Raw genomic sequence first — 27,278 nt, forward strand, 5'->3', positions numbered from 1 at the left:
GAATGCAGTGGTGTTGCAATACTTTTATGTTGAGTTTTACAGTGGTTAACCTCTTTTTACTTTGACAAAAGAAGAATGTTAACAATTATTGAGGTGTCTCTTTTGAAAATAAATGTTGAAAAAAAAAGTTTTTTTATCCGTCGCCATGTGAATTGTCTTTGTAATATGCCCATGTTATTAGTCACTGACGTTGCCAGTATTTTGTTGTTATATTTCAGAAAATGAATATATTTTATTTATAAAGCGTTTTTCATAGAATTCAAACATGCTTTATAGTACATGTAATCTAATGAATGCAAAAATGCCGTTATTGACTCTTCCTGATTGTGTGTGCGTGTGTTTTTGCTCACACAGGCTCGGTGTCCCTCAGTGTGTTCCTGGTCTCCCTAGCAGTGACAGTGTGTGCTGTTTGGCTTGTGGCTCTTTGTGGCGTCTGCGGTTGGTGTCAACGCAAGCTGGTGAGTGTGCGCACCCACGCACACGCACGCCCACACACCTACACACACAGACACGCACAAACTGTAGCTTCCAGTCACATTTTTTAGTCGCTCCGCAAAATGCTTTAATAATCAGAGATGCTTAAATGTCACTGTGCGATGTGATTTTAAATCTAGAAAGGGTAATTTATTTAAGAAATAGCAACGTGTGCAAACATTTACGGGACTCCCTAATACAAAATAATGATGCACATGTTCATTGAAGTGAAATCTGTGGCTTGTTAGACAGTAATTAATGAAAACCGATTACAGAAGCTGAAATTAAGGGCCCCTGTTGCGTCACTTTCCCAAAACTACAGCAGCTTCAGGACTGTAATTCATTCCCAGAAGCAGCTACAATATTAGCCAAGTGTGCTGACACAGCCTCAGCTAGACGACAACAAAGATTGAGCACGCTGACCTCTGTTAAGGGCACATCATTGTGATTATGTGCTATGAAATGTGATTGATTAAAAGGGAGGCAACCCCTTATCAGTCAGTCTGAGCTGCATGCCAAAACTGCCTTTTCAGTCAGTTTTTTTGGGAAAGTTTACACTCAACTTGGAGCTCTACACCCTACCAGGGGTTTGACAAGCAAAGAATTTTTGTAGTTGACGCTAATGTAAAGAAAGTCATGTCAAAATCGATTATTCAAAGTTGTAATTGATATTTTTCCAGCACAGTACAATCATTTGCAACATTTATCGGCAATAGCCTGGTTTTATGTGAAGAAATTTAGACCGAACTCAACTCTCCAGCGTGAACCCAACATGATGTTGTGGTCTGGAGGGTGCAGATTTCCGGACATGCAACGCACACGGTGTGAATTGCAGTCCTTGCGGAAGCTGTACGGAGAACGCACCGCGTCCATTCCGCAGTCAGTGTGAATTCGGCTTAATATCACCCATCACCATCTTATTTTCATACTCACAGACCCATGCAAATGTATGAAGATTGTGTTGCCTTGTTGGACGGACATTTTGATGCTCCACAAAGCATTACAGTCCAGTGACGTTAACATACGGGCAAGTCGAAAGTCCACAAAATTGGTTGTAAGACGAGATGCTAAAAACGTGTTTAGCTAGTAGTCGACTTCAAGCGTCAATGCAAAGTAGTGAAACGACTACGACGACCTACAAGAGCAACCAGTTCACTGCTGCATTGCTGTGAAACGTATCGGTGCACAGATGGCAGGCCTCGGTATCCCAGCAGGCTGTGCAGACAAACAAGCTTCTCTACATAATGTTTGCATTAAAGACACGCCCGTAATGGGATTGTAACTAGATTACACCATTATAGCGAATATAAAGCAGGGGGGTAATGATCTCAGCGGCATACTGTCCCTTCTTGTTTCCTTCACCGAAACATGTTATATGAGATATTCCACCTGCAAGGAAATGGAGCAGGGAATGGCTCCTGATTTCCTGTTGCGGAGTGAGCGAGTGGAGCGGCCGGCTCTTTGGAAAGTCCCTCCGGCCCTCTCCGGGAGCTCGGTTGTAAATGGATCTTATTTGCAGCTTGTGACAGTGCTGTTGGAGTAGCAACAGCAGCAACCCGACAGAGCAGAGGCTGCACGGGATGAGGCGACGGGTGATCTGCTGGCCTCGCGACCCGTGCGTGATGATGTCGTACTTTCCTCTCACGGCAGTGTGAGGTGGCGGCGGAGGGGGTAACATAGATGTCGATTAAGCTGCTTGTTTTTCGGCAACTTACGTTGTCAGTGTCAACATCTCACTGGCGTGAAGGCACATTAAGCACTTCCCAGTGGTAAATAGGGGGAATGCACGGCAATTTATTGATGACACATTGGAGGTGTTATTAGTGTTGTCTCCCTTTCATGTGATAATATCATCACCCTTAATTTTTATTTTGGCTCTGCCCTACATTACAAAGTGATGTGATTGGCATGTTGCACAAAACCCCTTTCAATGTATTGCCTTGCTGTGGCAGACAGATCCTTTTGTTAACATGCACTTTAGTCAACAATATCCGCGTAGACACTTACGTAACACATGCACCAAACGTCCTATACAATAATTCTTATTTTAAAAATCAGCTTTTGAAAAGGTGGCAAATACTTCTCTTCATTTGGCACCATCAGAAAAAAATGTTTAATTTAACGGGAGGATTATTAATTTAATTTGACATGAATTTGCTGTGTCATAGACACATTTATTATTATTATTATTATTATTATTATTATTTATAACCATTTTATATTTTTTTTAGAACTTTATTTTTTATAACTTTTTCAATTATAGCAAAACAGAAACAACAAACATACATTTGGTCATCACTTTCACAATATAGACAATGCATACAGCAATGGTTAAAGAGTCAGTTCTTTGTTTTATAAACACAATCCATTTTTCCCAAAACAGAATTTTTTTTTTTCCATTTTTTGGTTTAATTTAGGCTCTTCCTTTGCTTATAACTATTTTTGCTTTCCTTCGTTCTTGACTTATCCAAAACTGTTTAACCCCGGGTTTTCACTGGATGCGGTTGCGGTGCGGTTGCAGTGCGGTCCGGCGACGCAAGCAATTAGATTCCATTCATTCGAATGGTGCAGTCTACACCGCTTGCGGGTGCGTTGCGTGTTGACTGCGGAAGGCTTGCGGCGTGCCGCAAGCCTTCCGCAAGGATAGCCTATTTTCTATTTTTGCCGGACGCCGCAGCGGTAGGCCTCCGGCAAATGGCAAGCTAGCACAAAACACATCGAGCGCGACAGGAAGACCGAGGCAGTTTCAAAATAAATTTCCGGTTACCTTTCAGAATAAAATACTCGCCAGCTCCTATTTCGCAAGTTTTTCAGCAAAACGTGACGTGGGCGTCGCCGGGCCATGTGCTCATTCACGGTTTAGACACCAGCGAACATGGACGAGGAGAGGTTTATATTGGAGGTGGAAAACCACAAAATAATATATGACACGGCACATCCTTTTTATAAGGACTGTAATGTATTGTGAGTTTGATGTTCGCGATTGCTTGTTGTGCCCGTCTCGCTTGCCGTACTGAGCGGCAGCCGGACCCGGAAGACAGAAATAAAGAGTGGACCCGCACTGACCCGACTCTCGTTATTAATATACTTTACAAGGACAACCAAAAAAAGGATGCTGCATGGAATCTCATATCTTTCTGCTTCTCTGTTGAGCAGACTTTCTGTATGTTTGTCGTTGTGAAATGCCACATGATCGCGCGCGCGCGGTCCCGCGAGACACGTTGGGAAGTGGGCGGCGACGGAGCTGCCGGACCGCAGCTGTGCGGAGCCGGTGTGGATTGACAAAAAAATTGACCCGTCCGGAGCACGCAGTCAAGACGCACCGCACCGCAACCGCACCGCAACCGCATCCAGTGAAAACCCGGGGTTAGAATCTACGTTCTTTTTTTCTTGACTTAAATTAATTGCCATTATTTTAGTGTTTCAGATTTAATTTTAAAAGAGGAAGAACAAATTACCACCACCACCCTAACTCTCCGCCGCGATTAAAAATAGTATCATTTGCCGATGAAATTGTTGTAAATACAATCTGTAGAGGTTCTAATACTTCTTGCACACTCTCTGACAGTGAGAGCACCACTGCCACCTACTGTAGCATATGAGAAATTACACTTTCCACTACTCTTGTATGGCAAAACAACAACAACAACAAAAACACATGTCCGAGAGATCACATGCGTGGCCCTGAGGGGGGCCCTGCACCCTATTTGAGGCGGAAGCCTTGCACCTCCAAAATAGTCAGTATAGACTCTCATGTGACCCTAAAAACGAAATGTTCAAACATTAACATTGCATCATCAAGCACAGCAAGCATTTTCATCACTGTAGATTGGTCAGTAATTTGTGAAGAAGAAAAAAAAGCCTTTTATAGTGGTTATGCTGTATATTTACGCAGGAAGAATGCTCTCTCCTTTTGCACGATACAGCCGAGTATCCTAAACCTTTCTTTTTCCAAAAAGTCCGAGTCTACTCCTTGGCCGTGTCAACTTTCATAAGAGCAAATGTTTGCCCGCAGCGTCACGTGTCACTTGTGAGGAGGCCCATGCCAGTTTTGCTTATGATTCATAGGTTAATAGACAAGACATTTTGAGTAAGTGTTGCTTTCGGTGTTTTAGCTTTGGCAACCAGTGCAAAAGGTTTTATTTAAAAACTCCTTGTGTGCATTGGTCTTGAAAACTCCATGTATATTGCTTCCTGTTGTGTAAGATTGTGAATCTGCCATCACTTCCCTACATTACCTGCTATCTATAGAAATGACTTAGAAGCCTGTATCCTTTTTAAAGGCATCACTAGATGCGTAGGTTGGTATCATCTTTTCACATTATTGCTGAGCAAGACTGTCACCTGTTACTGAAATCTTAAAGGTTAAACACTATCCATCCCAGGATGCTGGTTTACCCAAGAAGTAGCTCTCAATTTCAAAAAGGTTGGTGACCCCGCAAAAGAAATTAAAATGAATTTCATTCCAAATTTTGACTCCAAAGAGTTGACGTCCTGGCCACACCTCCAATTGTGGCTTTCCCACACGATCTGTAAACAGATGAACTATCATGAATTAATTTTCCATCTGTCATCTTTCAGAAAATGAAAAACTCCCACACTTCTGCCCTTTTACCCTCTTTGTAGGCGAGATACGAGTGTATCGCTGCCACCTGGAGTGCCTTCCGCCATGTTTGCTAGCACAATGTCTTTGGCTTTTTTTCCTCTATGGCCCACAAATATATCTTCGTTCTGTTCTTTTTTTTTGTGCTGAAGTGAAATACGCTAAAAAACAACATATTTTCAGGTTTATGAATTTGTTATGTGTCTTTGTTTGTGAACACTACCTCGCTAACATTATCAACAGTAAGCTATCGTACAGTGGTCGAAGGTGGAACCCAGCAGACTTTCAACTCGCCTCTTGCGGTGAACATGGGGTAGCAAGATTTTCTAAATTAAAAACCGAGACACTAAAATGTCTCTGAAAATCAAATACCCAATAAATTCTCACAAGGAACTATTTCTAACAATTTTAACTGGTAGTCAATCTGGTCACCATTGGTAGTGTTACTTTAGCTAATGCTAACTGCTTACATTGGTGACAGTTCAGTTCAACAAAAGGCCAGATTTTCAAAATTAAAAACTGAGGCACTCAACTTTAGCTGAAAATCAAATATACAATAAATTGTCAACAGGAACTATTTATTTTAATTGCTACTCAATCTAGTCACCGTTGGTAGTGTTACTTTAGCTAATGCTAACTGCTATCTTGGGTGACAGTTCAACAATGCTAAACAAGCCAATGCACCCACCATTATCCAATCTTTTTTGCTCGATCCCAGCAGCTATTTGAAGATGACAATGGAAATATGCTGCCTGAAAGCCTCAGCTTGCGTTGGGTCATACAAATTTGTTTTACTAGTTATTATTATTATTATACATATGGTAGATTTCACCAAACCAAACTGCACAGTGAGATCACAAGCATGAACAAAATTCTCAGTTTTGTCTTCCAAATAATACTATTGGTATTTGCTACTCCTAGTGGTTTACACTTTCTTTGGATTCATACAATGGAGTGATTTAACGGTGAAAAAAATACACGGAAGTGGAAAAATTAAAAGCACAAATAGTAGCACTTTTTTGGTAAGCTTGTTTGCTGTAAACTGAATTTGTTTGTCAACCGGTCATTCGTGGACTGAGCATGTACTGTGGCAGTAATTAAAATTTTTAACTGTAATCCTGGCAAGAACTGAGTTCTCATTAATTTGAAGAATTTGCCTGTGCAATGTTTTTGAATGCAGTTGTCTTTAAAGTATATGTCTGTTAAAATTGTCCGCATAACAGACGTTTTTTCTTGGTCATTCATGACTCTAAAGCTCCCTATCACTGACAAAATTCAAAGTGATCATGCAAGTCAAGTGACTATTAAATTCATGTTGTGGAGCTGCTGGTTCTGTGCAGTGGGCCCTCACGTTGTTGGTGTTAGGTGGGATTTGAACACATCAGTGCGGGTGCTGCTTACATCTGTTTCAGCAGCAGTGGCTATTTGGCATTCAGAAGGCCTCTGCCGGCTTCTGTGAGCGCTGTGCTGTTTGATCCGTGACATAACTATGAGCGCAGCCGAGATTGGAGCTGACCACATTCGGAGCTCCATTGAATCAATTGTATCAACAGCGTTTTTATTTTGGATCACCTTGGATATTGGAAGTCACAGGAAGAGGGGATTGCCAATCAATGATTGCAGAGCTTAAATAAAACGAATTAACTTGATAATGACAAGCCATTACTACTAAGCCCTAATGTTGTGAATGACAGACCGTCCATGATTGTGTTAATGTGGGAATCATATGATTCAAAGTGAATTCCGGTTAACATACAATAATGTTTTGACAGACAAAATGATCACTCTTTTGTAATTATGGTGTAATGTGTATAATGTTGAACGAGCATGTGGATCCTTGCTGTCTTAGTTCAAACAAACACAGCTGGGCGTTGGAGGGCAGAACACTGCCAACTGATGCAGACAGAATGCTAGCTTCTTTCATCCTTCATGTCTAGAGCCTTCAGAAAAAGAAAAAAAAACAGCTCATCATCACTGCAGGCAGTCTTCCTCTACTTCACCAGATCTCACTCTAGCTTTCCCGTATTAAAACGCGTTTGGTATAGTTTGTGGCAATTTGAGTCGTTCTCACAATTATTACATCACATTTGAACTGATGGCTCAGAGCCAAGCGGCATTCGAATCGTGAAACTCCTTTGTCCTGTGACAAAAAAAAAGTAGCAGGTTTAAATTAGACTTAAGTATTTTCAAGGGTATTTGAGTGGAGGATTAGAGGGAAATTGCTCACTCTTCCATTTGGTTTGCTTTAACCCTCATTTGGGGCGCTGAGCTGATTTCTCTGGATTGCGCATGTCGTAAGAGCTTTGTCATATGCGATGGATCCCTGCAGCATTTCTTCGTCTCACATGCACGCACACACGCAAGTGTTGATGAGGAGGAAGGTGACTGCCTTGAAACTGTTGCATCACGCGGGTGCGTGTGCACGTGGAAACGAAAGCAGGGGGACTCGGTCTGCGTGTTTGAGCCTGTTCTTATTTTCACCAGCAGTCCACTTGAGACTTCCTGCCACTCGCTGCCTCAGTCACTTCGCACCTGTCCCTCCACTCGTATCCCCTCTCCCTTTATTTACCCCCTCTACCTTTGTCTGACACCTTTATTTATTTATTTAGTACGGATCCAATGTCTATTTTTAGCTCTCTCTCAGCAGTGGACTCTCACTCATTTTCTTTGTCTTCCCAACGTCCTGAAATTTTTACGACATCATTGAATGATATATGACTAGCCCGCGAAAGCTTATCCGCCAGATATTAGGAGAATATTTCTTCCCTGTAAATCAGAGGTTCTTAACCTGGGTTCAGTCAAATCCCAGGGGTTTGTTCAGTCAGTCTCAGGGGATCGGCAGAGGTCAAGAATCACACTCGACTCATCTGATTTGTTATGATATACCCCGCTTTGCCTACGTCGTGTGATTTCTTTATTATTCATACTATGCCGAGCAAAGAAAGAAAGTGGTAGGACGGATATGTGCAAGATGATTTCACATGTATAACGGAACATATGGTGTTCCACAGGCCTCAATTCTGGGACCTCTGCTGTTTTCATTGTATCTGCTGCCCCTGGGTTCCATTATAAGAAAACAGTGGTTGTTGTTTTAAAGTTCTCTATAAATATAGGTTAATTTGAGTGATAGGAGTCAGCGTCCTAACTGCATGATTTATAATGCCAAGTAGCTAGCTAGCTAGCTAGCTAGCTAAACTTAAGAAAAACTTCCTTAAGCGTATATGAAAAAGCAACTACTCTCTCAGCTACTCTCCCTGTTCATTTTGTTCACGGGGATACACTATACTTATGTTTTAAATATGAAAAAACAAACATTTTATTTTTCAATAAAGAAGGTTTCGATGAATGCATATAAGAAACTGGTGGGGTTCAGTACGGCCAACGAAATTGTGGTCACAGGTTTTGTAATGGGCCCAAATGTACTGCATGCAGGCTGTAGTTTGAAATTATATCAAGAGTTATCTGGGCCAAGCAGTTTGCCTGGTGCACTATCCCATGCAGACTTAGGAGCTATTTGCATCCCGATGTACTCTGTGAATGAATCATAGATAGATGCGAGTCATTTCGGTCTCTATCAGAAAGTCATACGTAAGCGCTGTGATGAGTGCATGGCTCTTATGGACTGCATTCGCATAGATGGGCTGAAGATGGCCTGGTGTATACTTGAGTGGCAGTCATGTCGCTCTTGGCAAACAAATCTTTCTCAGGGCAGGTCTCATCAGTGTGCCTCCTGTTGGCAGAGTGTGTATTGATCAGAAAACAGTTAAGACCTTAAACTGATGCACAAATCTGACCAACACGTTTACAGCCACAAACCTTTCCAGTTGAAGATTACTGTGGTTTCAAATACTAATATGGAGCTTTTAAAGGCAAATGTGCTTTTTGTCACATGACTCATAGTAAGTTAGTCATGGCGTTGGTCATTATAGTATATATATATATATATATATATATATATATATATATATATATATATATATATATATATATATATATATATTAGGGGTGTGAATTGCCTAGTACCTGACGATTCGATTCGTATCACGATTCACAGGTCATGATTCGATTCGATACCGATTAATCCCGATACGAATTTATAAGTCGATTGTTGCGATTTTTTTTCATTCAAATTTAGAAAATACTAATCAGTAAGCTTGTAGAGTGTAAGATTTATATGAAAATGTATTATTTATTTATCTAAAATTTCAGTCTTATAGAGGTTGTAATTTGTTTCATGTTTGAACAGCATTGAAATAAAATATTAAGGCTTAATGTTCCGTTCATATAACATTCTTCCATGCTTAAGGTGTGAATCCTAAAAATAAAAAAAATAAAATAAAAAATAAAAAAAATAAATCGATTTTGCCGATTATTGAATCGATTCGAGAATCGCGCGATGTAGTATCGCGATATATCGCCGAATCGATTTTTTTTAACACCCCTAATATATATATATATATATATATATATATATATTTATATATATATATATATATATATATATATATTATAGGTTATAGTCATTTACTGTAATTAGGGCTGGGCGATGTGATCGTGATGAATTTCAGGTCAAAAACAGAAGCTAAACTTTGTCACCAAAATTCACATGTACATCTCTGTTCATATCCACAACCTTTGAAAATATGAAAGTATTTTGGATTTTATGGGCATTACGCCTTTTTATCACATAGGACATGTACATTTACAAGCACAACTGTATTTACTCAATGACAAGTGTCAAAAATATGCATGACAACGTCCAGTCAGTTGGCGTTTTCCTCCTCTTCTTTCCTTTGCAAGTTGAAAACATATAGAGAAAGAAGCAAACTATGGCCAAACGCGTAGCAAAAGGCAATGAAATAGATGCCATCCTCCGAAGGTGAGGCTATTTTGACAAAAGAAATGACTCACCGTTGGTGGTGTGGTGGTATTTCCAAAGCGATGTGGAGCAAATTAAGCCCATTGTATGTTGCCGGCTGCTGTCCTAAAAAACGGGCTACACCACAATGTGTTCACTGTGTTATTTTATATTTTTCTACACATGTATTATTAAGAAAAACAGTTTTAAGATTTTTTTGTAATTTTGTTTAAAAAAAATAATTCATATATTTCTTTAGAATTCAGTACAGATTAAAAAATATGAAACTATAGATTAAAACAACAATAATAAAAAATAAAGAAAAATAATCCCCTGCACACTTACATAAAATTTACTTTGTTTTATATAACAATAATAATATTAATAATAATAATTGAATTGTTTTTTGTTTTTGTTTTGTTTTTTGCCATATCGCCCATCCTTTTTAAACTCATTCAGTGCCATTGACGACTATACCAGTCAAATATCCATTTTTAACTGGTTTGGCAGTGAATGGGTTAAGTCATTGATGATGTCATTAAACAGAGCCGCTTCCAGTTGTGGCACACTCCTGGTTTGGTGTGAGGGGTTGTTGCTGCAGTCCATACATAACCATAAAGCTCCAGTATGGTGAGCCGGGGTGGCATGTAGTCAAGATGAAGAAGCCTATTTTATATAAGCTTAGTCCATTTATAATTTATCCAGCGCATAACACAGCATTACGACTAATTCGGGCAGCTTTTGACTTCCTCGCTTTTTGCCTCATATGTAGCAAATGTCAATGGAGATTACCGCCATTGTGATGATGGCCAAACACTTTCGATTCTAATGAGCTTTTCTAGCGGAATGCGCCCAGCATATCTAACTTTTTCAATTGTCGTTATTTCCACGGTAACGGCAGGTCATGCTCGAGCTGTTTAAAATCAGAATGGAGCAGGACTTTCCAGACGCTTCTCTCCAGTGCCCAGATGATTACCTTTAAAGAGGCAATTGCCATGAAAATTTCTAGGTGGCTGCGATTGATAATCGTAGCCAGAAAATGGCACTTGGCCGCAGATTTGATTTGACTAAGATGAGTATAATCAGGAGACCATCAGGCAAAGGACTGCCGTTCAAGAGATAATAGGGGTGGCGCCTTTACATGCAAAAACACTGCTTCAAAATGGCAAATGTATGCTAACCTTTTTTTTTTTTGGTTCTTCTACTGTGTCTGTGTCCCCTTTCCCTGCGCTTGGATCAAGGGGAAGAGAAATAAGCCGGGAGTGGAAACGGCAGATACTCCAGACTCAGCACGTGGGCGAGGGGAGAAGAAAGCCATCAAGTAAGTGCCTGCTAACTGGTCGGGCTTGAATAATCGGGCGATAATGACCTGCTTTTGGTTCATCTCGAACGCTCTCAATTTAAACAGTGACACTAACCGGGCCTGTTGTTCATTTTCAAAAACAACTATGATAAGGCAGCTTGCCGTGCCCATGTTAACTTTGATAAAACAGGTGTTCGTTCATTTTTCCATTTCATTTTTTCTCGTTGTGAAACTGTCAGAGTGTAAAGGTATGAAATGATTTTCAAGGTGCTTTTCTCCCTCTGATGAATTGAGGCTATAGGTCAATATTGGAAAATGTCAGCTTTGTAATGCTAAGTACAATTCTTAATTCCACAAAATGTCTTTTTAACCTGTTCATCACCACTTCTCTTCTTGTATGCTGTTACTCTTCCCTCTGAATGTCACGCTTTCCCTTTTATTACGGTTATGTGAATGTTTTGTGATTTGAGTGACTTATTTGTTTTTTGCGGGCTCAAGCAGCATTAATGTGCTCTTTTGTTCATCTCTGCTTCCAACTCTTCTTTGTGCTTTGCCAGCTCTGACCACTGCTGTGTGACTCGTATGACATCAGTGATTCCGCTCAGCTTTTCCCTCCTTTACTACTGTGATTTACCTCTCTGCCACATGTCTCGTGCATTTGTGTCCTTCTTACTTCCCATGTTGATGATGGGGGTGGGCGGGGCCGGGGGAATCCAGATTTCTGCTCTCGCTCAAATGTGTTTCATTAGGGGTGCCATGCTAGACGAACAAAACGTCATCACATGCTCTTGTGCTCCCTCTTTCCTTGCTACCTTCAAATCGCTGTGGTGGCTCTTCCAATTCGGGCTGGAAAACAGCCTCCCATTTCATGCAGCTCTTTAGGCCGACTCGTCCTCATCTCCAGAGAAGGGACGCTTGTTGCAAAGTGTTGGTTGGTGCCAAGGCTGTCCGCAGTTGTGTTGCTCTGACCTGTCTTTCTCTTTGGCCGCAGTGATCTAGACAGAGACTTTTGGAATAACAATGACAGCAGCACAGTGCAGCAGAGGTGGAGCTCCTATCCGCCGAAGGAGTTCGTACTTAACATTTCTCCCTATGCCCCATATGGAGACCCTCGCCTTACACTCAAGTGAGTCTTGGTCCAAGACTGGTAAGAGTCTTCACCCTTGAGCAGGGCTGTAACGAGACAGTGACACCACCACTCCTTTCCCTTGCTTTCCTTTTCTTATCCTTATCTCTATTCCTATCCCTGCCCCTATCCCCCTGGCTTCACAGTCACCACCACTTACCACTCATTTATTTCAATTAGGGATAGGCGAGTACCTATACCAGATATCGGCCTTTTTTCAAAGTATCGGTATTTGCGACGGTGGCCAATACAGCGGCTGTTTTCCAATCAGGAACAAGAATTTAGAGGAATATAAAATTGTAGAGGTTTAACAAAAAACGGTTTGAGCCAGAACACCATTTTATCATCATTTAAAAGATCAAACCGAATCGAATCGTTCCACTTTCAAATTGAACCAACCTTGAAACGTTTCACACCACACCAAATTGTATCATCTTTTGTGGAGAGATGCACACTCCTAGAAAATTGCCATTAATTTCGCGCCGTTTTAAGGAAAACTGCTATATGATGTCGGGATGCACCGGTAATGCCAATATCTTGTTATCACGATATCAAAACTACCACATTATTGTCATCGTCATGTCGCGATATTAAAACCAGCGCAACTGTTGAAAAGGCTAGGTTGTATTCCATTTGTGCAGTTCTAGCACCCTCCGGTGGTTACTTTATTAGTGCGGTTTAATTTTAATTATGAATGTTTTGGCCACTGCAGCGGTTATCATTCCCATAAATCAGTTATACGAGCAAGAGGTTTATATATGTGTGTATATATATATATATATATATATATATATATATGGTTTTTTTGGGGGGCGGTAAATTTTATGGATCAAAAGTATTCAGTCACTCCTCAACAGTTGACTGGTATCAGTCTGAAAAAAAGTTGTATTGAGCATCCCTAAATTAAACCCGTTCGATGTGCCTGTCAGACGACAGGCATTTCAAATCCAATATCTTTTTTTTTTTTTTTTTTTTTTTTTTTTTTGTTCCTAAGTAAAACGTTTTCACAAGAGTAACGACGCAAAAGGCCACAGTATAAATATTGTAATAAACTGCAAAATGAATACAAATTGCAGCTTTCAAGGCTGCGTGTTCTTGTTAAACGCAATTTTCCTGAACTATTTGTAAGGACAAGAAGAAAAACAAATGCAGCCAATGTAACCATACTAGAGGGCACAAATGGTGACTAATGATTACTCATAATCTGCTCTGGAAATGTGAGTGGTTAAAATGTCACACGCACGCACATTACGGCCGTCCTATTATTCCTGCAGAGCAAAGCAGCGCAGCCCTGCAACTCCCTCGGGCTCCTTTCTGCTGATCCTCCTCACTCCGTGTCACCTTTTAATGAACACTCAGGCGCATGTCCCGATGCCCGCTCCACTCCCTACAGCCCTGCCGGTCATACTAACTCCTGACCTCTAACCTCTCACCTCTCACCCATGGAACGTAACCATGGAGACGGACAACCCTCGTAAGCCTTTCTAGCTAAAAGATGCACCTGCCTTTGTTGTGGAGGGTTGACCGTTAGACCAGTTTGCTGTGTGATGCCAATGTTTCACCTGTAGTTGACATTCGTCTGTGCCCTTCCTCTGATCCTCCATTATATCTATTTCCAAAACGTACGACACTAACACCGTAACACTTGAGCTGCATGTACTGTCGGCCACAATGGGCGATAAGGCATTTTTTACGTGATGCAATAAAAAAAGTCATGTTTGGAATCCAGTAAAAGCTCAAGCAAGGTCAGACTTATCTCCTTCCAGGCAGTGTGAGGGCTCGTGGCTTTAGAGTTCCTGCTACCAGGAATCTGTCAGTTAAACTGTCTGATGAATGGTCATTTTTAATAGGCTGAGCTGTTGAGTAACGTGTGCTAAATGGCCTTGAGAGATGAGGCTGCAGTGTGCCGGTGAGGGTGCTGGATACTTGGTTTTCCTGTCAAAAAAACTCCACCAGAAGATGATGGCTGCTGATCCCAGTTAACTAGCCTTACTCCAGCCTGCTGTGCTTGTGTTTTGAGAAGTTCATAAAAAAAGAAAAAAAAAAACCTCAAGGTTGGCATTTATTGTCCATAAAACTGCTTTATGCTCCAGTTATTCTTCTGTCCACTCGTAGTAATGGACAATTTTCCCTGCAAAAAATGGATTTCTTTCTCAATAGCATGCCAGAAAAATATATCGGCATTGAAAAAAATTGAAGAAATCAGCAATTTGTTATTATAAGGAGAGACAGAGAATGACCTCCTGACTATGACCGGTTATTTTATATGATTTTCAAGCAGACAGCTACAACATCATTTCCTGTTTAAAATTCCCTTGAGATCAGCAGCTTTCCGCGTTCTGTGATGACACTGGGCCTCATTTATCAAATAGGTCACTATCTTGTGTGATCCATCTTCATTTTTAAGGAATTACTACATTTTAAAGTCAATATCACTTTTTTGTAGTCTTTTTGTTTTTCCAGTACAGTGTATTTATTTGGCCCTAGTGGCAATGACACAATTGTAAAAATTGCTGGATTGACAGCAATCATTTGTCATAGTCACCATGAGACTGAACTGTCTATACTGTATTTGATCCTTCAGCTGATCAATCTGATACATCCTCAGAGGAAGTGTCGAGGATAATGTGGCAATATATCTTTTGTAAATCACTTTTACTCCCAGTGAACCTTAGGCAGTAAAGGGATTGATGCCCGACTTTACTGCACATTCCTGTAAATGCTCGTGTTGATTTATGGGCCGCATATATTTACATTTTCCTACTTTTAATATAAGTAAGACCTTGTTCAGCTTTCCTTCAGCTCGATAAACAAGGCCCATGTCTCCCGTGTTGACTGTTGCTCCAGCAGTGTCATCCATGCTGTTGTTGTGATTGATGGCGTATCCACGTGCACATTCAGGTCAGTTGGTCCCAATCAAATATGAAGGTTGACCTTCGAACGGAAGCAAGACAAATATTAGCGTGCTCTGACCTCAAAGTCTGTGATTCCTCATGTTTTGGCTCTGCAGGAGGACTGTGCATGTTAATGAAAAGCAGTCGTGTCACCAGAGGGCACTAATGTTTCAAATTCGACATGATTATGTACCATATTTTCCAGACTATGAGTTGCATCAGGCTAAAAATTGCTAATTAGGGAGAAAAAAATGCATACATAAGTTGCAGTTTTTGTGGGTAATTCATTTTACAAACTACTTGAACAAAAACAGACATTACGTCATCTTGGAAGACAAGTAATAACATTAATTTAAAAAAAATAGAGAACAGGCTGAATAGGTGTAAGATATGCTAAATCAATGACTGCTCACTATTTGCAGCTTGTAGTATCTGATTTTCTTTTGGGGGGCATTTGTGTTCAGTCATTCTCAGTTGTCTTTGTAAGCTAGCGTTTAGTTTAGTAGTAGATATGCCCTCTTGTGGCTGTCTGTGAAATTATATAGCCCCGGTATACCTTATTTTTCCATTTTTAAGTCGCTCCGTAGTATAAGACGCAGGAACAGCTGTAGTCCGGAAAATACGGTACGTTGATGGACGAAAATCCAATTCCGTCAATGCTTTGTCTGTTTGTCTGTCAATTTTCTAAATTTGCCGTCACTCTTTATTTGGCCCAAAAACAAAAAAAAACAACAGACGGCCGTCATTGATAGACCTTCCATCATTATTGACTGTATTACCTGAGTAATTGATAGGATAATCAATTCTAAAAAGATTGTTAATGACTATTATTTAATTTATGAGAAGTCACTGATCATGTTCACTTTTTTTTTTCTCGATAAATGTCTTCCATTGTTTACATTTTCAAATGATCTCTGATACAATATTACCAGTAAATCACAATGGCCCATGAAGTGGTTCTTGGTCCTCTCAGGTATTATCCAAATCGACAAAAAAATGATTTTACGGTAATAATCACGTTCAGTGAACTCTTTAAAAATAAATAATCTCATTCGACACACTGTGTTCCAAAACTTTTGTCCATTTAGTGTATTTCCCATCTTCCTATTCACTTTGACTACGTGGTAATCAAATGGCAGGTATTTACATTCTAGAAATAGATTGCAATCAACGTTTTATTGGAACACTATTTAGCTAAATTTCGCTTTCACCGGCTCCTCCAAATGGTCCATTATTTTCACTCTACTACAAACCATCGCTCTTGTTGCCATCGTTGAACTGCCTCGCGTAGCCAGCCCCAAACGCATAAATGAAGGAGGGAATGAGAGTTTAATGGGCAGCATCCACACACTGCTGCTGCCGCTGGTGAACGCTGGCAGCTGTGAGATTGGTCCTCTCGGCCCAGACGGAGTGACCTTGTTGGTTTTCCACCTTCCACAGGCTCCCTGCAAACGCTTCTCCTCGTCCCCGCTCTCCACTCCCCATTTTCTGTGTTTGAACACACTGGACTCAAGACCCCTTTTCATTTACCTGCTTTTCACCGGGCTTGGAAAGCTGTCTCCACACACACACTCTACTAATGTGTCTCACCTACTTAGCCATGTGGTCGCTCAACCTCTTTTCCTTTTTTTTTTTTTTTTTTTTTTTTTTTTTTTTTTTTTTTTTTTGAAGAGCTCAGAATTGTTCATTCGGTAGTCTTACCGATTCAACGTCTTGTCATCATTGCTCTTTTCCTTTTTTTTTTTTTTTTTTTTTTTTTTTTTTTTTTTTTTTGTGTGTGTGTATGTGTGCGTGCGTTTGCGTGCGTGCGTTTGCGTGCGTGCGTGCGTTTGCGTGTGTGCGTTTGCGTGCGTTTGCGTGCGTGCGTGCAAATACGTATAAATTTATACTCATTCATTCACCTAAAACCTTATAAATATCCCATTACCCTTCGCCTTAACCAGGTACTTCAGAATCTTGCCAGAGTCGTGAGATTTAAATGGTCAGGAGACCAGAGAAAAGGTCAGAAAAAAAAGAAATAAAGAGAAAAGAAAGGTAAATCAAAGTGACATCCAGCACCGACCAAACACTTCCTGCCTTCCCCATGATTACAAAATCAAAGTCTTACGCCAACCCCGGAAGCCTCTAAATTCCAGCAAATTTAGCGAGATCTCAAGAGCCCAGAGGAAAAACTAAAGAGAGGAAGGAGGGAAGGATCGATAAGGCAGAGTGAGATCAATAGAAGCCAGTACATCCAATCCATCAAAGTGAAGTCCAGCACCAACAAGACCCCTCCTGCGTGGTTACAAAACCGGAGTCTTATGCCAACCCCAGAAACCTCATACTTCTAATAAATTAAGATCTCAAGTGACCAGAGGAAAAACTAAAGAGAGGAAGGAGGGAAGGATAGATAAAGAAAAGTGAGAACCACAGACACCAGCACCAACTGATTCAAGGGGCTGTGGGAGGGAGAGGGTACTTCTGTTGAGTTTCAGTAGATGCTGGTGCGACGGATCTGGCATGCATAAGGACCACCACCAAAGAGAGAAGCCGTCAACCGCGGTCCAGCAAAGCGAGCACCCCCCCCCCCCCCACCCCCCCCGGAATCCCCAGGCCGCGGCAGCACCAAGGCCACCCCCAAGCCACCCGAGCGGACACCGGTCAGCGAGCCGACCCAGATACCCGGAACACCCCCGCCCCAGCCCCGGCCCACACCCCCGAGCCCAAGGCCGCAGAACGAGGCCCAGCGGGCCCCCACAGCGCCCCACCGGTCCCCAGCCCCCATCCCCCCACGACCCCCCCGCACCCCACCCAAACCCGCCATCCACCACGACCCAGGCCCCACCACCCCCGACCCCCAAACCCCCGAACACACCCCGACCCCCAGCACCCAACCCCCCACCCACCCATACCTCCACCCCCCCCCCAAACAAGCCGCCCCCCCCCGACGGCCGCCACCCCCCCCCCCGCGAACCCGGCCCCCCGCGAGAACCCCCCACCCCCCCCCGGAAACCGGCACCGGGCAGCAGCGCAGAGAGGGAAGATGTGCCCACCCCACCTCCAGCCGCGCGAGATTTGCACCGCGGCGGGAGGGGGGAAGCAGAGGAGGAAGCACCAGGGGAGAAGGCGGGACACCAGAACACCGAGCCCGGTGGGGAGAGGCCCCGGTCGTCACGCCAGAGTACAAGTGACACCTAACCCTGTTACTGAGTCCGCCAGCTCGCCGACTGGCGAGCTCTACCCTTACACCGTGAATGTGGCCCCACCCAGTGTATATACAAGTGTGTGCGTGTGGTGCATTAAAATTGGGAGCAGGTGAGTCGGAGCAGAGGGAAAAAATTTCCCCTACTCCGACACACCCGTATCCCCCCCCAAAAAATGAATATGTATATGTGTGGTGCATTAAAAAAGGGAATGGAGGGACAAAGTGGTGGGGCAGGGACACAAATGGGGGGGACCACAGCGCTGCCAGGCACTGCAGTCCATCCCCTCTGATGGCTCCCCGCCCCAACTCACCCCTCCCCTTGGACGTGAGGTGCATTAAAATTGGAGGGGAGTTGAAGGGTGAAGACGGTGTTTCCACCCTTCCCCACCCCACCAAGAAATGTGTTGTGTGCCCTATGTGTATATTTACAAAGTGTATAGTGCAAGCTAGTGAAGTGAGTAAGAGGAGCGACCAGCGGGGCCTCACCCAACCCGGCGGGTGTAGGTGGCACGCCCGCCCCCCAGCACCCCCACCCCCCGCCGCCCCCCACCTCATCCACCCGGCACCACAATGGGCGGACAGCCAGCGCAGCAGGGCTACCGGACAGCCCACCAGCCACCGGGGCCCGCCCGGGGCACCAGGAGTTATACCGGAGCGGGGCAGGCCCCAAACCCTCGCCCGGCCCCCGGAGCCCGACGCCCGGGCCGGGGAGGGAGCCCCAGGCCCAGGGAGAGGGAGGGGGAGGGGCCGCAGGGCAGACAGGGAAGGGGGGGGGGGGGGGCGGGGGAAGCGGGGAGAAGACGACAAGAAGGCGAAAGGGCGGCTGCAGGGCAGGAGGCGGGGGGGGAGAGGAGGAGGGAGGGCGACAAGGGAAAAGGGACCGGGAGGCAGAGGAGGATGGGCGGGAGGAGGCGAGGAGGGAGAGGCGACGGGGGGGAGGAAGGGGGAGGGGAGAGGGAACCACGGGGCACACCGGAGGCCCACCCACCCCGAACCGCGCCGCCGGGCACGGAGCAGCGGACCGCGCCGGGACGGCACCGCCCCGGGCACCAGGGGAAGCACCCCAACACCGCACCCCACAGGGGGCCCAGGGAGCGGCCAAGACGCAACCGCCACCGAGCAGACAACGGGGGGGGGGGGGGGCAGAACCACCCCCGCCCGACCACAGGGGACGGCGTCAAGAAAATTGACTAATTAGCATGCAGTAACACCAAGTGTTGATGCTTAGTGCCCACTAGAAATAGATCTTAAGGAGTTATTGAGTATAGTGTCGTATAGTGTGGTATGCTCGAGCCCACTAGCAGCAACTAGGTTCCTGACTATATAAAAATAAAAACAATCAGATACAAAATACCAAATACAGGAGCAGCGAAAACAGAAGTTGTAACGATGTGGTGGCTCTCGTTAACAGGCAGAATCTTGGCAGGATTAAGTTGCCAAATTGAGATTAAAATATTCTATGTACATAGACCATATTTGTTTAAATCTTGATACTTGATTTTTATTTAAGGCAGAGATTTTTTCCATTGAGATATAATTTATTAGTAAGTTTAACCAGTGGTCGATATTTAGAGATTGTTTATTTTTCCAATTGACAAGGATTATTTTTTTAGCAATAGTAAGGGCTATAAATATAGATTGAGATTGTTTACATGGTCGCTCAGTTATTGTTAAGTCACCTAGTAAACACAGTCTTGGAGATAAAGGAAGCCTACAGTTTAATATATCAGCGAGCTTTTCCAAGATTTTAGTCCAGAAATGCAGCACTGGAGTACATGACCATAAAGCATGAAGATAAGTATCGGCAGTGTTTTGTGAGCACTGGAGACAAATGTCGGAGTCAGAGAGTCCCATTTTTTTCATCATATATTGTGTAATATATGTTCTATGAAGTATCTTATATATTCAACCTCTTTTCCTGTGTGTATGTTGTATGTGTGTCTCTCTCTTGCTCTCACACGCTTTTTGGTGTTTTTTCCTCCTCTGCTTGTCGTCGCTCTCTCCCTCTGCTGCCATACCTCTGCATCCTGTCTGTCTCCCTTAGTGGGGCAGTGTCAGGATGTCAGAAGGGGGCAGCGACTGGGCATGGGGATGATGGGGGTGGGCCTTATCGCAGTGACAGCATGAAGAGCATGATGACGGAGGGAGCGAAGGCCGGGAGATGGCAGACCGTCCAGGGCCACGTGCAGTCTGGAGGATTCAGACCCAGCAAGTGAGTTTGGCCTGCCGAGCGATGAGGCGGAACGCGACTGAACGTGTCGTGCGGCGCGCGGGGTTCTGCAACTGATTTTCACCAGTGGCTGTCTGCAGCTAGTTTGGAATTCAAGTCTCACATTTTACGGGAGATTTAAAAATGCCATCTCGTATCACATGAGCTTTCACATGAAAAGTTACCAGGTATGAAGTGAGATCCGGTCGACCGGTGTCATGTTATACCAGAACAGTGTAAACAGGAATACAGTCCCGTCCAAAAGTATTGGAACAGCAAGGTCAATTCCTTTGTTTTTTGTTGCATGCTGAAAATCTTTGTGTTTCAAATCAAATATCAGACAAAGATTGAGAATTCCCGCTTTCATTTCATGGTATTTACATCGAGATGCATTAAACAAGTCAGGACATTTTGTTTGAAGCAACAATTAACACAAGTCAAAAGTATTGGAACAGACATTATTAAAGGGATACTTTACTTATTTAGCCATTTTTGGCAGTCAAACATTAATATTTTGCCTATAAGAAATTTGATACTTTCATTATTTTTCACGTACAATTAGTACCTCAGCTTGTGAATGTCACATGACCAAACCAAGAAAACAGGTGAGCTGTGATTGATTACCTGAGCCCTTGTGATGTCATTTTCAGTCGACAGCAAGTTGCAAAATGTGTTTTTAAAGGTACTAATTGGATGTAAAAAATAATGAAAGTATCAAATTAATTATAGACAAAATATTAACATTGTATTGATAAAATGGGCTAAATAAGTGAAGTATCCCTTTAAATTTGTTATGACTATGTTTTGGGTTTGGTCCTTGTTTTTGGTTGCTATGCAGTTGCTATGGTTCTGTATTTGTCACCCTTCTTTTGTCATATAGTTCTTTTTTCTGTCAAGTAGAATTGAATACAGCCCTAGATGGTGACAGGTTTGTTTGAGGTAGACGTTTCTTGGTCAAGGTTTTCTTTCTTCAACGCCATCTGCATCCAGTCCTGTTTTTGGTGTTCTGCATCCAGCCTTGCTCTCTGTTGTTATTTTGTATTATTTTTATTTTTTTTTATACAAAGACTTGGGTCCAAATTTTGCACCTCCAGTGTCAAAATTAATTTAAAGTCAGTAACATTTAATATTTGGTCGAGAACCCCTTACTTGCAATAACTGCATCAAGCCTGCGACCCTTTGACTTTGCCAGATTTTTGCATTCTTCATTTGAAAGGCTTTTCCAGGCCTTTACTGCAGCCTCTTTCGGTTCTTGTATGTTTCTTCTTAGGTAAAATGCATGCAGTATTCAGTTAAGGTCCAGTGATTGACTTGTCCAGTTTATGACCTACTTTCCCACAACCCCGGTGGAGTCCTTTGTTGTGTTGGCAGTGTGTTTTGGCTCATTTTCTTGTTGCATCATGAAGCTTTAAGCAATTGCCTTGGACACTTTTTTTCTGTAAATTGTCAGACAAAATAATTTTGTCGACTTAAGAATTCATTCGACTGCAAACACGATGAGAGTTATGTTATTCACTTAAAGTGTATTTAATCATGCCTGTTCCAAACAAAAGTTGCTCTGCCTTGAGTTGTTTAACTCATCTAGATGTAAATATTCAAAACAGGAAATTCCAACTTTTGTCTGATATTCATCTTTTGATCTGAAGCCCAAATGTCTTCAGTAAACAGCTAAAACATAGAAATTGACCTTGCTGTTTTCAAATACTGTTGGAGAGGACTGAATAGAATGTTTTACAATAATACTTAACTGTACTTATGATTTCATATGTACCTGTGGCTAAAAAGTGAAGCGTGGAGAGTCAGTGAATGTGGTGATATTTGATAACAGCCTCACACATGAACTGCCCTTTATTTCTCTTTGTGCACTTAACTAAAGCACTTCTTCATTCGCTTTTTTATTGACAGGCGCAATTTATTTATTTTTGGTTAAAAATTACAGTACAGGATATGCTAATAAGAACACCAGAGGTTGGAGTTTGGCGTACGAGGATTCGTCACCCACGGCAATTTGCCCGCCATCGGTGGTATCGCATGTTGTGCGGCAGGCCTGATAACCTGTAAAAAGGACAAGTCTGTTGCACATTTTTAAATCATCAACAGCTAAGTATAGTATTCTGACTAAGCTGGTCTATTTCAGCAGGGAGCGAGGTAGGGCTCAGGTGTCAAGGTGAGCGTGTGGGTGCAGATCTTTGTGCGAACCCATTAAGACCTTGAGCTGACACCACACTGACTCAAGTCTTCAACTCCACTGCACAATGTAACCAAATTGAGACCGCACTGCCTGCAAGTGCTCCTACTAAAAATGTAACACAGAAAAATGTAACTTCCACACAAAAATGGCAAAAATGATGCGTCATCCATCTGGCACAGAGTTCATGTCGACTGTGTTATTTCGCTCTCCCGTGACGTATGACATCACCGGGACTATATTCAGCGCGTATGAGGCTGTTAATTTTCATTTGGGCGTGATTTTTGCACCTTCTTTTGCCACCTTGTGATTTTCCTCCAACACAACGCATTCACGCTCGTCACTACCTCATCCTTCATCTGCTCTACCCTTCCCCCCCTCCTTTCTTTTTTACCCCTTCTCTATAATTGGTTTCTATTTTCGGGCAGCCATAAGAGTCTGTGTCTTGTGTTTGTGTCTCGCACCCCATTTTCCAACTCTCCGCCATCCTCATCCTCCGCTGTTATCGCTCTCCATCTTACTGTTTGCGTGTACAGCCACTCCTACCATTCTCCTGTTTCATTTTGACACGACCTCATTTCACCCCTTTTATCTTTTATGTACGACCATTAAATACGATTAATGGTGCACCGAAGAACAAAATTGCAAAATAACATCGGGTGAAGTAATGCAAAGCGCAGTAAACTGAGGTGAATCGCTCTCATGACCTAATTCAGGTAGTCTGGGTAATGCAGTCAGCTGATGGTGGAGGATATATTTAGCCAACAGCAAAAAATGTATGAATGCGCAGTTCAGGTTAGTACTTATGTGTACGTAAGATTATATGCAATGATGGCGTATTGTGTTAGCCTAAAATAAACACATTAGAATAATGACTAATGTGTGACTTTTTCCAGACTAGTAATCAGACTAAAGATACTCTTCAAATAGCCATGTGCGATGACAGTTGACCACCTGAAGGATGTACAGTAGTAGTAAGCAACAGTTGATAAGACTTAAATAAGTGACATCATAATTTTCACACTCGCGTGTCCATAAACAAGAGGAAGGAGAGATTCTCTTTTTCAAGATGCAAGTACAGTCACTATTTTGAGTTTGTGTCAGCAAAGAAAAAAAAAATCAGGTTTGTTGCACACTCTGTTCAGGCGACAGTATTATCTACATAGCTTCAATAATACTATAAACAAAACAAAAAAAAGGCTGTATGCATTCCCACTACACCAGATTGTGGGACTGCAGGATGACCTCAAATTCTCAAATTTAATCGCTATATTTATAAACAATGTACATTATAAATGTTGAGTTTTGCCATGAAAACAGTAATAGTTAAATGTCAAGTAAATAAGACTGCCTTTATTTGAGACATTATTTTAAATTAACTCATTCACTGCCTTTGACAAGTATACTTGTCAATTGTATTTTTTAGAGCGGTGCTAAATGGGGGCGAATCTGAGCATGCTCCACTGTAAATATCAAACTTGGAAACAACTTTACTGATGCCCAACCACCGGTAGATGACATCATTGCCCCATTTTATAGGAAATAAACACAGTTTCAGAGTCCATGGGAGAAATGGCTGTATTTTGGCAAACCTACATTTTTCTGCTGTCAATTATAAAAGAACGGGACGGGACAAAAAGTAGGGAGTCTATTCTGTTATTTGGTAGATTCGGTTTATATATAATTATTGAATGTAATATCACGTGAGTATTGGAAATGTAAAAATTTTCTATAATGACTGGCAGTGAATGAGTTAAAAGTATTTGTGTTCAGTGAAGTCTAAAAAGACCTTTTTTTTGTATTTTGTGTTTAATTTGTTTTTTGTTTTGTTTTTTTGGTCACTGTAAAAAAACACAGTACCAATTAATTGGCAAATTAATTTATGTTAAGCAGGGTTGTTGGTCTCTGCTAAATGTAACTATTAAAGTAACTTGTACTTTAACTTAGTTACTTTTAAAAACAAGTAATCAGTGAAGTAACTAGGCTACTTTTAAAAGCAAGTAATCAGTGAAGTAACTAGGCTACTTTTAAAAGCAAGTAATCAGTTAAGTAACTAGGTAACTTGTTAACACAAGTAATCAGCAAAGTAACTAGATTACTTTTAAAAGCAAGTATCAGCAAAGTAACTAGATTACTTTTAAAAGCAAATAATCAGTAAAATAACTAGGCTACTTTCAAAAGCAAGTAATCAGTAAAGTAGCTAGGTTACTTTTAAAAGCAGGTAATCAGTAAAGTAACTAGTTTTGATTATGTGTAACACCGTTTTATGATCAAGTGACTGCTAAAAGTACTAATACAGAAAGTCTTAAAAGGGGAGTGGAAATGAGAACTTGACAGAGAGAGGGAGACATAATGTAGGCCTTGGTTGGCTGATGGATGTCTCTAGAGAGGCAGCATGTGTTTAAAAGACCCAAAAGGAGAAAGGATGAGAGGCTGTCAGATAATTTTCACTAGTGAGTGTAGGAAAATGGGGATCTCTCATCAGAGCAAAAAAACCTCGGCAGGAAGGCCTGCGAGCTGCAAAGCAACACACCAAACGTCGCCGAGACGCCCCGCACCCGTTCGGACTCCGCGCATCCGACCGCTGCCGCCTCGAAAAACTCTTTCACGCAAGCAGCACGCTCACGGCGGGCAGGCGCGCAATCCGCGCGCGCACGTGACTCTGACGCGCAGGGCGAGCGCGCAGCTGGCGCACGGCTGGCTGACGCCGGCGTGCGACCAGCAGACGGCGCATGGGGCTCACTCGGGTTGCACCTTCTACTGCTATTTCTGCTACTGCTGTTACTGCTGCTGCCTCACGTTGCTCTCCTTCTCTCTCCTCCTTCTCCTCTCTCCAACTCCCCATGATCCGCCCTTTGACTCCTTCCCCACCCGCCCTTCCACCTCCTCCGCCCCCTCACCGGCATCAACTTCCCGCGCGGATGAACTTTCGATCCATCCTGACGTCAACCTGACTGTTTCTGCCGTGACTCCCTGCCGCCCTCGCCTCACCTCTGATGGTTCTGTCGCCCCCCGCTGCACCTCCTCTCCTGAACTACTCACCCCCTCTTGCCCTAACACCTCTCCTACTTCCTACTCCTTCTCTTTCCATCGCCACATCTTTTGCCGCCCGTGGCCATCCTCTCGGTCTCTCTCCTCCCTGCTGCTCTGCCCTCCCAGTTTTGGGGATCCGGTACTGTCCTACACGTCCACTCTGGAACACATCCCCTCTGGGCCCACCCGCCCTCGGACGCTGCTACGCCAGCAGAGTCTCCAACAGCCCCTCATGAACCCGCCGGGTTCTGGATTTGGCCACCCGCCCACCACATCCCAGAGTTTGGGACAGTTACACCCAGCGCCCGGACATCCCGGGGGAGGCGGGGCTGCCGGGAGAGGAGAGGCAGGTGGTGGGGGTGGTGAGGGCGGAGGCGCAGGTAAAAGAGCGGTCCCACGGGCGGCGAGGGGGAGCCCTGCAGGAGCGGGTGCTTCTCGATATAGAGGAGGCGGCGCCGGAGGGCGCTCACGTGCCAATCCGGGCAGTTGGGATTACATGATGGACCAGATCCGGAATCGCGGCCTGGACGTCAAATCTTTCCTGTGAGTATTTACACAGCATGTTTGTAGGCCGGTTTTATTAGTGTGTGGAAATAGGTATGAATTACAATATATCTAATTCCTAACTAATCCTTATCGCCACATTATGTCTATGCGACTGATTTATTCTGTTTTAATTTGTATCTGAGATCCAGGGAAGGATATTACATCCGTCAAAATTTGCACACTGACTTACTGTATGTGCATTTAATTAATCTGGGTGTGAGCGTCATTGTTATTGCGCTGGAACGCCGAGTAAAACTTACTCAGATTAATCACGTCTCTGAATGAAGTCAGCTCTATTGGTGTTCATGCGTAACATGCTAATGTTGACGGATTAGGTTGAAGGCCAACATTGTATAAAAAATCTGTAATATAAATGTTAATGCAATGCTGTTAATGGCCACAAGCATTGTTTTGTTCATTTGGCTGAGACAGGAAATATCTCCCTCTGATATGAAGATTACATTTTGTGTCAGAGATTTTGTTGCATGTAAGAGGATGGGGTGGTTTTTGATATCTTTTATGGAAATTCTCGTTTCATTATTCAATGATTAATGAAATGCTTGAACATGTTTATGCAATGCAGCCTTAGCAGTAATGAGTTGAATTGCATTACATTGCTAAATACACTGGTGAACACAATTTTTGTTGAGTTTGGTTCGACAGCTGTTTTTAACTATTTTTTGGGGTTCGGAATCCAAAACTGATCTCAGTTTTTCTCTACCACGTCAAATTTTTGAGCTATATTTTCTTAGAAAAAAAAATGAAATAATTGTGTAAGCATGCAAATATAACTAAGATGGAATAGTACCTTTGAAAGCTTGTAAAAAAAAAAATCCCCATGGTTACAAGATGGACAGAAA

General features: G+C 42.8%; 1 protein-coding gene across 4 annotated transcripts in view; it reads left to right on the forward strand.

Annotated features, from left to right (window-relative positions):
* syt7a (synaptotagmin VIIa) overlaps nt 1–27,278 on the forward strand; it is a 131,964-nt gene that overhangs the window by 48,838 nt on the left and 55,848 nt on the right. For 3 of the 4 annotated variants that reach the window (XR_013282834.1, XR_013282833.1, XM_077516703.1), the window contains exon 1: nt 25,194–26,415. Coding sequence is in view for 2 of the 4 variants with exons in the window: in XM_077516703.1 (XP_077372829.1) it covers nt 25,235–26,415 (1,181 nt within the window). In the remaining 2 variants the exon portion in view is untranslated. Of the gene's footprint in view, nt 1–354; nt 459–11,176; nt 11,257–12,229; nt 12,365–20,486; nt 20,655–25,193; nt 26,416–27,278 lie in introns of those variants that run through there. The other variant, XM_077516704.1, reaches the window with a different exon arrangement.

Source organism: Festucalex cinctus, chromosome 3 (genome assembly GCF_051991245.1).
Source record: "Festucalex cinctus isolate MCC-2025b chromosome 3, RoL_Fcin_1.0, whole genome shotgun sequence".
NCBI classification, from domain to species: Eukaryota; Metazoa; Chordata; class Actinopteri; order Syngnathiformes; family Syngnathidae; genus Festucalex; species Festucalex cinctus.